General features: G+C 42.6%; 1 protein-coding gene across 9 annotated transcripts in view; it reads right to left on the reverse strand.

Moving 5' to 3' along the window:
• GREB1L (GREB1 like retinoic acid receptor coactivator) overlaps positions 1-12,217 on the reverse strand; it is a 143,432-nt gene that overhangs the window by 13,389 nt on the left and 117,826 nt on the right. For all 9 annotated transcript variants that reach the window (XM_054189428.1, XM_054189427.1, XM_054189425.1 and 6 more), the window contains 7 exons: positions 11,785-12,124; positions 7,148-7,263; positions 6,530-6,774; positions 4,985-5,547; positions 4,382-4,484; positions 585-740; positions 271-410 (listed from right to left, as the gene is read on the reverse strand). In XM_054189428.1, coding sequence (XP_054045403.1) covers positions 271-410; positions 585-740; positions 4,382-4,484; positions 4,985-5,547; positions 6,530-6,774; positions 7,148-7,263; positions 11,785-12,124 — 1,663 coding nt within the window. The remainder of the gene's footprint in view (positions 1-270; positions 411-584; positions 741-4,381; positions 4,485-4,984; positions 5,548-6,529; positions 6,775-7,147; positions 7,264-11,784; positions 12,125-12,217) is intronic.

Raw genomic sequence — 12,217 nt, forward strand, 5'->3', positions numbered from 1 at the left:
GCAGGCCGAATAATGCTTTGGCTTGAGACAGCTAGTCGCAATATTCACCCTTTGTCAGAGGCAGCAGGAGCGGAGAACTGCTCATGCAGAACGCGGCAGACGCAGCTGACGCTCCAGGGTCTGTAGCTCAATATCTCCCCTGAGAATGGAAGAATTAAACAATTCCATCTCAGGGAAGGTGAAAGTGTGAGTCTTGAGACCAGAGCGGTATGCCTGGAGAGACCACAATAAAATCAAGGATGCAGTTTACCCTCAGACCTTGACACCAACCTGTGCGGCAGGATTAATGTCCATATACTGATGGCACTGCTCACAGTGATGGAACGTATTGTAAGCTGCATATTTAGTCAACATCATGGACACAGTCTCCCTTTTCTTCGGTTCCTCTGATTTTGTTTCTTTGCTTGTTTCTGTGCACAAAGAAAACAGAAATTTTATGAATACTATGATCCCAGTAACAATTTTATGAGTACTAGAAATTTTATGAATACTCTGATCCCAATAAAGAACACACAAATCAAATCAAATTAAACCAATAAAAACTGATTCTTTGTAGGAAAGGAATCCTAAAAAACTCTACTTACCTTGTTTCACCCTTGACAGTTGTTCAGTGTATACAGGACTTATAGTTCTGTACTTGGGTTCATGTACATTAAGGTCAAAAGACATTTTGCTGAAGATCTCAATATCCGGCCAGTGGTCATTGCTGGACTGAGTAATTTCACTGTTTTCTGTATGATCTGCAACAACGCACTTCAGGTAAGCAGTATCAGATACCCGCTGAATGGTGTTTACATGATATTTGCTAATTTGCAATTGCACAGGAACTCACACAGAGGCGCACACACACACAGAGACATCTCTGAACATCATAAATATTACCAAAATTGAAATTATAATCCACACAAAGCCATTTCAAAGAAATGGCAATTCCTTAGAAACTGCACGCAGGCAAAGCAGGCTCATAGGTATCTCTCTGCTTTGCTCCTCATCAAGCTGCTGAGGTGTAATTCACTCTGGTTTAAGCATAAAATGCTCAAATGAATGGTCCTGTCTGTGCAGAAGATACAGGTGTAGTCTTGAGTCTCTCTGTGGTGGAAATGAGGAGCATTGGGTAAACAAGAAGCAAAAGTACCCAAAGGCAGAAGGATGAAAGTGAGGAGAAAGAGGCTGTATAACTTTACGAACTATTAGTTGGTGGTACACGATAAAGGCAGTGAAAGGCACATCCCCGTTAGAGAATGGGATGTGGCCAGAAAGGATCAACTGGAACTTCTCTGCTTTGATCCAACAGAGATAAGTCTAAAGTAGAAAATCAAGTGTAAGCAATGGGAACATTAGAAAGCACTGTCCAAAGAAAACAACCTTGGACTGCAGCTTGAATATGAGTCAATTCAGTTTAAAATGAGCTGGAAGAACACAAAAAAGTAGGTGTGTAACCGAGGTTACTGATTTTAGAAAAGCAAATTCAGATGAAACAAAGGTTGGGTCTACAGACAAGCATATGCTCACCCTACCCTGACTGACCCAATAGGATGTGAGCCAGCAGCAGCTGAGAAGCCATTAACCTCACTGGCACTGTGTTACGCTCAAATTAACATACGCCGCTGGTCAAGTGAGGTTTATCAGTGTGTCCATACAGACAAATCCTGAGAAAGCTTGCTCTGTAAGTCAGCTGGCCTGAGAAAAGCAGGAACTCGCCTACGAGTGAGACTTGGACTTCTTGGAATTGCAGTTGCCAGCCAACCAGTATACCAGCATACCAAGCAAAACAAAAACACCAGGAGGAAGGGACTCTGTCAAAAAGGACACTAAGAATGAAAAGAGCCTACGAGGAATGGAAGCAGCTCACCAGTGAATGAAGTTTTGTCTTAAATGTCAGCATGCGTGAGATAAAATAAGCTTTGCCAATGTCAAGCTGAGGTAGACCTCAGAAAAGCGCATGAAAACAAATAACAATTTTCTTTGCTATAGCACCTCAACTATATAAATTAAAATATTTTTTTAATTCTCTTTTTACTTTCACAATTACATTTTCAAGGGAATAAAAGGCTTACTATAAGCCAAGATGGAAACAAAACTAAAAGCTTGATACACACTCAAAACAGAGAGAAAGAATAATCTCCATGCCAGTTTTCTGAACGCACAGGTATATATATATATATATGCGCCAATGCAAGCGTAGGCATATATTATCACTGTTCAAAGGAGATGCAGTAATCTTACGGAGCTCCGGGTCCATTACTTTGACGTTAGTAATATTCAAAACTTGGAGAGGGTGAATGAAAAAATTAAAGATGTTGAAGTAAATGAAAAATTTAATAAAATGCAATTAAATAAAATTTCTTTGACCAAAGAAATTCTGTGTTACTTTCATTACACAGCTATGATATATCCATTTCTGTGAACACAGGAAATGCAATGCATCTTATCCTTCTGAACTTAAGTAATTGATATGACACTATATGACAAATTATTAATACAGCTGAAGAAAATGGAGACAGCGAATGGTCTGTAAATTGAACAAGTTGAGTAAACAGAAGATGGCAGCATGTAACACATCATAAGCCTTAAGGCAGATGAAGATTACCAGTGAAGTTAAAAGATCAGCAGAGGGGCACACTGTTTAATATTTTCACTAATAACACCAACTCAAAAAAATTGGCTTAAGTTTGCTGGTGGCACACTATAAGAGTCATTGTCAATATGGAGAAGGAATCGAAGATCACCCAAGAAAGAATTCAATGCCCTCAAAAACTGTAACAGAAGCTGAGCGACATTAACGAGTCATACGAACAATCAAGTACTAATAACAAGCATTTTTGCAGCAGGCTGGGGGCACCTCAGTTGAAAAAGACTGAGTTGCAGAGGAACCCACAAGTACAAGCTACAAATCAGTGCCAGTGAAATGGGAGAATGGAAAAGACCAGTGCAATCACAGGTTTCATCAATCATGGGGCTTTCAGTGGGGACAGGGGAATACATGAGCCGTTGCATGCTGGGTTGGTTAAACATCCCGCAGAATAACACATTCAGTTCTGGTCACCCATGTACCAGATGGATAAATTGAAAATAGATGTGCAGGCAAGAGCTATTAAACCGATAAGGAGAATAAAAAGCCTGTCATTTGTCAGGATCCTATAAGAAGATCCAGGCTACCAACCGAATGCTGAGAGTGGTAAGATCACTGCCTGACTACACCACAGAAGCAAACATCAAAGAAGAGGAAAACATATTTTAATTTAAATTAATATTTTCTTTGGTCTCAAAGAGAATGCTTATAGTTGGGACAGGCGCATCTTTGAGTTGGAGAATAAAATCATATTTTCAACATCAGAACACTAGGGCTCTGAAAAAGCATTCCAACAGAAGTAGTGGGAGCAAAAAAGCCACAACCAACTGAAAACCCCAAACAAACCCAAACTGCTCTTCTGATGGAGTTCCCCACATTCCTGGCAGGGGTGTGACACGTTTCTGTGATCACAACAGGCCAGATGACATGACGCAGAACTTCTCTTACATTTTGATATTTCATCCTAAGTTTCAGGGGTACTTCAGTTCAAATAATGAGAAAACAACAGTCCCCAAAGCTCCAAATCAAAGGAAAATACTTTTTTAAAAAAATACAAAAATTAATAGCACTTTCTGAGCAGAAATACAAATTAGTATTTTCAAAGGTTTGACGACAACTACATTTTCAGGATGCCAGTCTAACGGTCATGAGTTTTATGCACCACAGAGTTATCTTCACTAAAACAACCAACACAGTTATGTAAAGAACATTCTGAAGAGGATAAGTTTTTTAAAACGTTTGTGCGTCTCAAGGCGAAGTCCTGCCACAGCAATTAATGGATCTGTGAGATCTGACAAATGAGTGCAAATCCAAAGAGGCTCCCCCTCCCCTTTTTCCTTAGCATAAGATCTGTAAACTGCAGAGAGAAGACAGTCTTACTGCAAATCGGTATCTAATTTATAATTAAACATAAATAACAGTGATGTTTTGGCCAGAAACACAATGTTCTTAAATGTCTCGTCTGCTTAAAAGCAGACAGTGCTTAAAAACTAGTGAGGAGAGATAACATGGGCAGATGTTGCCCATTTACAGTTATGCGTTCACTTTCATTTTAGTGCTATCCAAACATACCAATCCAAAATACATTTAAGAGTTCTCAGCTAAACCCAATACAGAATTTACATTTTTATTAATCTATATTTAAATATATGCAGACACCCACAGTAAGTCTAGCTACACCCTAAGGGACTGGACAAGTGGTAGGTATAATTTATAGTCTTTCCGTGAGCCTAAAAATTTGTCACTGCTGAATAATACATAACAGAGGCTCTTTATAATGGACATTAACAATGACTATTAAATACTTACTGGCATTAATCTCTTCTTCATCGTACACATCTACTTCCAGCAACCGGATCAGCATGCGGAAGAGAATCCTTAGGAACTGCAAGTATGAGCCAGTCTTTCCCACCTGAGCCAGAGATGGAAAAAAGTCCAAATCCCAACTCAGACTAACATGAAGACTAATACGTTTCAAATAAATGCCTTTGGGCTTACCCCCGTTATTTTGCCATTTTAGTTCCGTCCAAAACTGTAACAAGATGTGGTATTCCCCATTATGCTGAATGGTATTAAAAAAACTGATCTGTGAGCAAAATCTGGCTGACAGCCTGTATGACTTTTGTATTGCAGGGAGATTGGCAGTGATTAACTGCTTCTCCACTGATACGGTCATGGCAATTTTACACCCAGTGCCATCCACACATATTTGACTTAGGCCAAAACATGACACATACAACATCACCCTTCCTCTCCCTACCACTTCCAGCATGGACTTAACCTTAAAATTTGATCTCACAACAGATGACCGCGTGCAACCTTGCAGGGGGCCTTTACAATACAATCTGCAGTCCTCGCCATCGGTCCTCTCATCCTGCTAATTAAGGCAAGAGGAAGGAACTGTTCTCTTACTTGCGGTGGTCCTGTCAAAAGCAGCCGCCTGGGGTGAAAACTCCTCGAGCCAGACGCCTCACCCTGATTGCTGAAGTCCGCGTGGTGCTGTCGGGCTGTTGTCCACTGCCTGTAGTAGAGAGACTGCTCTTCACTGTTCATGTCCTTGTGAAGCAGAGGCCTCAGAGAGCTCAGCCAAGACACGTCAGCATGAGGCAGGAGGGATGAGGAGGAAGGCAAATTCCCACTTTTCTGCGAGCTCAGGAGACAGTAGGCAGCTTTCGACAGGATGACGATGCGTGGCAGCGCTGCACGGAGCGCCTTGCTGTCTTTGGCTGAATGGGTAGGCCACCGAAATGTCTGGGAGACAGAAGACAGCGATGATAGTTTCAAAGTGGTGCTGCTTGCCATCTGGTTACCCAGGGAGTCGCATTCTTGTTTCAGGGTCTCTCCAGCTGTGAAACTGGGGTAAGTTCCCTCATCTACTGAGCTGTGTGCCACAGTCTGAAAGTTAAGCGACGATGCTTGCTTCTGAGACTTGTCTGCAGCACTTGAGGAGCTCACGCCATTGTCAGCCAGGGAACCTGGGGAAACAAAGAGCGGTCAATGAACAGATACTGGCCAACATAACAAAATCACAAACTCATTTGATCTATGGGATCCTAACGTACAAATACTTGTGTTCAATGTGTGCTGCTGTGGCTTAGGTCAGTGTTTCACCTTTTAAAAAGAAATCATTGACATCCACCTGTCCCTCTTGCTGGAGAGGCAATGGCCTTATGCTAGGGTTCAGAGTCCGAGTCCTGATCCCAATCTCTGTTAACTATCATTTCCCATCTGGGATTTGGAATTTGATGGTATGACCTTCTGAAATGTAAGTATAATACACCACTGTATACGTAGATCAATTTGACCTTCTTTTCTATGGAGAACAGAGCATTCATTTCACTGCAACTTTAATGCGAACTGGGCTATGCACCCTCCTCCATACCAGTCAGGTTTAGTTGGTGTATGGCAAAGGTCCAGTTCAGCTGCCTTAATACCTCAAACTCATAGGGAAATGAAGGGAAGGAACCAGAATTGCCTGAGGAATGCAAGTAAGGGAAGGCCTGGTGGGAGATGATGCTCCACTGATGCCTGAAGAGGTAGGACAAGACGCAGCCATTCTGTTGGTCTCAGCAAGGAGGCAAATATACGTCCTCACTCACAGCTACCCCTGTAGTTACAGAGTATTTTTTTATTCCAATAATATGTTTAAAATCTTTCAGGATCCACCAGATGAAAGAAATTAGCATCAAATGTGAAATACATGTTTAAAAATGAAATTCACAAGGGACCAAGGGACCCTTAGCTATGGCATCCTCCCACTGCAACACCATCCCCTTTTATCTGTACGCAGGAAAATTGCTCACTGTGGAAAGAATCTGCCACTAACATTTTATTGCCTAGCTTGCAGCAGGATACAGCTAAGCAACCCACATTTGACTAAACAAAACTGTTTGCATTCAAATTCCAATGAAGCAGGAATGAAGACTTCTTTTTCAGAGCAACAGCAGAATAACTGACCTGAGGTTCCAGTGACAGTGCTGCTATTACTCTGGGGTCTGTCCAAGTCTATCAACAGCTCATCAGAGTCATTCTCGCTACCATTAGCCTTCTCATGCTCCTTCTCACTAAGGTCAAGAGCTACAATAGGCCCTCGAATTGCCTCCTTCGAGACGTAGCAGCATGCCAGGCCTACTTCTTGCTCTAATGCAGTCCGAGTTAAGTAGCTTGAGTCAATTAGTCGAAGATCACAGTATTTCAATGACCTAGAAAACCCAACCCAAGAAAATAGAAAGTTTTGTTTTCTCTGACTTTGGAGAATACTCCTTCTCTTTAATTGCTTATTAAATTTTCATGAACAATTTTATTAGCCAGAAAATATAAAATGATTTTAAAATATTCAGCACATAAGTTATATTCCTTGGTACTTGCACAGACATTCATTGACTTACACAGCACAGTAGTATTACTTTTCACAAACCACACTTTCAAAAATTTTAAACTGTTCCCAAAAAAAGTCTAAAAACCAGGGTTTTTTTAATGAAAAAAATAGCCAGATGGTATCAAACCACTTATCCACCCTCCAACTTATCTAAACATGTTAAGAGAACAACCATATTGCAAGAGTGACAACATCACCTGGGGAAAGTTTCTCCTAGAGGGTCCTTGCCAGTTAGAATAACAATGCAAGGTAGGCCTTCCAAGTCCTGATAGGTACGAGGGATCCAGTCGTCCTGCTCATTACCCCTCCAAGCCTGTGAACAGAGAAACTTCCAGTCACATTTAAATGACACCTTCTAAACCTTCACCTGTTTTTTTTTTCAGATCCTGCTTTTTTCTTTGTATACAGAGTTCGCTTACCCAACAGCCAACAGTAAGGAGACCTTAGGTATAGGCATGCATTTTTTTCTGGAGCCAAGTGTTAGCCAAGCATTAAATGCACAGAAAAAGGATGCATAGCATAGGTTATTTGGTGCTGGAAACATACACCCGGCGTGGTATTGGTGTGGTCTGTCAGAGAAAAATGCAACTGATGCCTTCAAGTTCAAGCTGGCACAGATAAAGTTCTTTGAAATTAATGTAAAGCTAAAGTAAGACTTTCAAGTGGATTCCATGATCCTCAAATAGGCTGGTAGTGTCAGTCCCATGTCCTTACACCCTTCAGGCCCTTTCATTCAGCAGATCTTACTGAACCTGGCTGAGCTCATTCATGGTTCTCTGTGTTGATTGCAGCCTCCCAAAAACATTGCTCTATCTTGAGCAACAATATCTTTCTTGCTCTTTTGCATGGTGCCCAGACGTCCAGATGATACAGGCAGTATTTGATCAAGACAGGCATGAGCACCCCACAGTAACTGTTAAAAGGAGGTAAACCTGAAAGGCTCAGAGACTCTCGCTTTGAAAGGAAACAAGCCATTCTACGTCTACAAACACTGAAATTGTACCGTAAAGCTGACATGCAAAAATGCAGATTCATATCCAGCCATTCCTGTCAATACCTTATGGGTACCACCAGGAAAACTGACAACACAGCCTCTTAGATCACTGACCAGTCAACACAGGAGATCAGCAGCGGAGCTCTTTCGATGTAACCCAGAGACATCACATTTCCATGATGATCAGACATTAAAGTCTCTCCAGACAAGGAAATTAAGTCCTAATGGTTACAGAATGATCAAATATTTGAGCTACAGCAAGTCACCCAGCTGGAAAGTTTTTCCTTCTTTCTTATTAATGATGGACAAAATCAGTTCTGGAGAAGACTTTTACCTAGCTGAGGCACAGAATCTACTTTGCTGAGTCATGACAGCAAGCCCAACCACTCAAACTGCCCATTAAAAATAACCATAGAATGGTTTGGGTTGGAAGGGACCTTAAAGATCGCCTAGTTCCAACCCCCCTGCCATGGGCAGGGACACCTCCCACTAGACCAGGCTGCTCCAAGCCCCATCCAGCCTGGCCTTGAACGCTTCCAGGGATGGGGCATCCACAACTTCTCTGGGCAACCTCTTCAAGTGCCTCACCACCCTGACAGTAAAGGATTTCTTCCTAATACCTCATCGAAATCTACCCTCTTCCAGTTTAAAACTGTTACCCCTCATCCTACCACTACACTCCCTGATAAAGAGTCCCTCCTCATCTTTCCTGTAGGCCCCTTTTAGGTACTGGAAGGATGCTATTAGGTCTTCCTGAAGCCTTCTCTTCTCCATGCTGAACAACCCCAACTCTCTCAGCCTGTCCTCGTAGGAGAGGTGCTCCAGCCCTCTGATCATCTTCGTGGCCCTCTGCTGGACCCATTCCAACAGGTCCATGTCCCTCTTATGTTGGGGACCCCAGAGCTGGATGCAATACTCCAGGCAGAGTAGTATAAGATATATATATTACTCTTCTCAGCACAGATGTGCAAGACATCAAGACACAGGTCTCTTGACAGACCAACAAGATTTATGCAAGCTTTGTAGAAAACGTACCTTGCAAGATGAACCCTATCTTGAATTCCCTCTTGGTTCTTCTAGTCTCAACCTGTACCCTCGACATGTTCTCTCCTTACCCTTCCTCTTGTCCAGAAAGGCCATGTTTTATGAGTAATATTCTCCAGCAGATGAAGAGGACTGAAGGAGGACTCACTAACAGATCAGTGACTCAGTGTGCCATTTGACCTTTTGAAAATTTCCACTGAAAAAAAACTATGATTATTTTTTTCTTAGCTTAGGAAGAGCACTATCTGGAATAATATTCCCCTTTTCTGCTATGGCTCTATTTTCTTTCCTCAGTCCCGATTTCTTTCTCCTGCCAATTTCACCATCCTCTGTATAACATGTACACAGAGAAAAATTATTTCTCCAACTACCTAACAACATCTACTGGCTCAATAAAGCAGCCACAGCAACAGGGAGATATTTTCTGGCTCGGCAGGGTTAGTCTGGCTGTGTGATCCTGCCTCTCCAATGATGGAAGTTTCCGTGAAAGTGCATGGCTAGAAAATGAAACAGGGGAAGACAAATACAAACCTGATATTCTTTCTGCTAGCCTAAGGACTTAAAAGAAGCCTGAGTGCCTGGCACTTTGGGCTGTAAACTTGCATACAGAAGGTGTATTTCTTGACCATCTTACTTAGGAGGGCCAGAGAGCTGCGAGCCCTCTGGACTCCTCGCTTCTGAATGCCTCCCAAACGGTTTGATTCTAGTTACACTTAAAGGGTACGCCATGACAGCAAGCCTGTTATTTAAATTATTTTCCATCTCTTCTTTCATTCTGTAGCTCAGGGTGTGGCATCCCCCTTGAACCTGGCTCCCTGATGGAGTGGACAGACGTGTCTGTCTGGCCAGAGGGCCAGTCTGACAGAGAGTGGAACAGTCCAGCTACCAGCACTGCAGAGACAGCTGCCCACCTTCCCTGCCCTGCTGTGGCACCACACGCACTGCTAACACCCCCTTAGGGAGAGGCTAAGTTAACTCAAACTTTTCAATCGTGGCCATTAACAGCTACAAAGTTTCCCTCCCTGCCCCTGAAAAAGGTCAGGATGAAGTCTCATCCTCTTTGCAACCAACAGCAGTTATTGGTGGGACCACCATTTCGAGCCTCAGCCTCACTGGAAAGCACTCAGTAGCCTCATATTGCTCTCCCCTACCCGCCCAGCCCCCCCCCCAAAAAAAAAAAAAAAGGCCAGGGTGCTCATAGTGGAAGCAGGCAGCAATCAGTTCTCCACTTCCTCTAGACCTCCAGCTTCAGGACTCCATGTAACACCAGGAGAAAAGCCAAGCAGCACAGAGACTAAATCAAAATTTTCTGCAATAAACTAGACTCAGTGGTAGCATGGCAGATGAATTTTATAACGGACGTATGCTTACACCATTTCAGATATCACGTTATCCCAGGCACCAGACTAGCACGTACAGCAGCTCAGCACAAGGCTCATAGGAGACCTTCACCATTCTAGAGCACCACTGGGAAAACCCACCTAAAAAGACACTACAGGCTTATCTTTGGGGCACTGAATTCCTCTCCTCACTCCCTTCACATGCATGTTTCATAACTGAGTGGGTTTTTTTTCTAGTCACCTGCAAGGAAAGAAACAAGTCCAGAATCCTACATCTTTGTTTACTCCAAAAAAGCATCTTATGTTGTGGGGGAGAAGAATAAGAATTACGTAGAAGTTTTTTCGTTCTCTGCATGATCAAATTTCTCTGTTTCAGATCAATGGCTACAAGGATATTCACCTGCAACAGCTTCACACTCAATCCTGATCTGCACCAAAGGCCTCACAGGCTGCTCCAGCAACCTGTAAGGGACCACAACCCTTTACAGCAAAGGGCCATAAAGAAGCCCTCACATGACTCACAGTCCAGAATGATTTAAGGTTGGAATCAATGCCCAGCTCAAAAAGAACCCCAGCAGCGCAGAGCTGCGTTCTCCCATGTGGTTTTCTCCTTCACAACTACTACTTTCCTCTCTTCCTTCTTCTGCTGCAGACAAGGCTTGAGAAGCAGAAGTGGTAGCTTCTTTAAAGGACATTTTATCTGCTTTTGGTTGCAGGCGAGCTCTTTAAGAAAGGTTCACAAAATTCATTCCTTTTCTGTGCAGTTTTGAATACACTGTATAACTCATAGTAGAAATAGAAAATTAATCTCTCTGTGAGACTTAGAGCAAGGATCAGGACAGATAACCAGTATTGTGTTCCGGCTGGTACCTAAGGCAGGTATGTTCCCCTATGTTTAATGTGGTGAGGTTAATTCAGGAAGCGGGTTTGGCTAGTTGAACCATGCTCTTAGAAATCCATGCAAAGGTTTAGCTTGGTGCATATATGCTGTGCAGAAGAGGCTTTCAGCATGCAGTGGTTCAAGAAAAGAAGTCTATGACAAACAGAATACTTTACCAGTTATCAGAAGAGCAGAAGATGGATGGACAGAGCAGACAACAGATACACTAGACAGACAGATAAGTTGTTGGAAAGAATTAGTTTGCCTAAGGAGGTCTGAGCTCTGCTTTTTGAGATTCAGAGATGAAACCTATCTGACTCATGCTGTTATTCAACTTCAACATGAAAGGTAACATAGTGTTTGACTTCATGGACTAGTAACAATTCAATTTTCTTCAAAGTTTCTAAATCATTTATGCTCATCAAAAGTACAGTAAACTTCCATGGAGACGAACACAGAACGTGCACTCTTTTCATATAGAATAATTAACCTATAAACATGTGGCAATGAACACAAGGTGTATGACAGTCAGATGACTACAACAGGCACACAAAGAAATATTTAGTTTCTGCTAACCTTCAACCGTGTCACAAAGTGCTTTGCAACAGTAAGCTCTGAAGCAGGATTCCCAAGGAGGATCTCAAAACGATACTGCAGACCTAACTTGTCTCTTACTTCTTGCAACCTCTCCTTGGCCAGCATGGCCAGCTGCACAGACGGCACCCTAATGACGAGCATGTGGCCACAGCCATTCTTATCCTTTCCTGGAGAAGTGATAAGGTCATCCATTATGCTGAGCGTTTCAGGTGTGCTGTGATCTCTTAGTGAGGCCATGGTCGTGAGAGCCATCAGAGCTTGGGAATACTGCTGAATGAGAAGGTAGCAGCGAATCACCATGCTGTGCAGCCGAGGGTACCTTTGAGGAGATACAGTTCTACGTTAGCACATGCAAAATCATGTCAATGCCTGAAAATTAGCCAAAAACCAGGACTATGTGCTAAAGAAGTGC

The sequence above is a fragment of the Rissa tridactyla genome, chromosome 2, assembly GCF_028500815.1.
Source record: "Rissa tridactyla isolate bRisTri1 chromosome 2, bRisTri1.patW.cur.20221130, whole genome shotgun sequence".
In the NCBI taxonomy this organism is placed as follows: domain Eukaryota; kingdom Metazoa; phylum Chordata; class Aves; order Charadriiformes; family Laridae; genus Rissa; species Rissa tridactyla.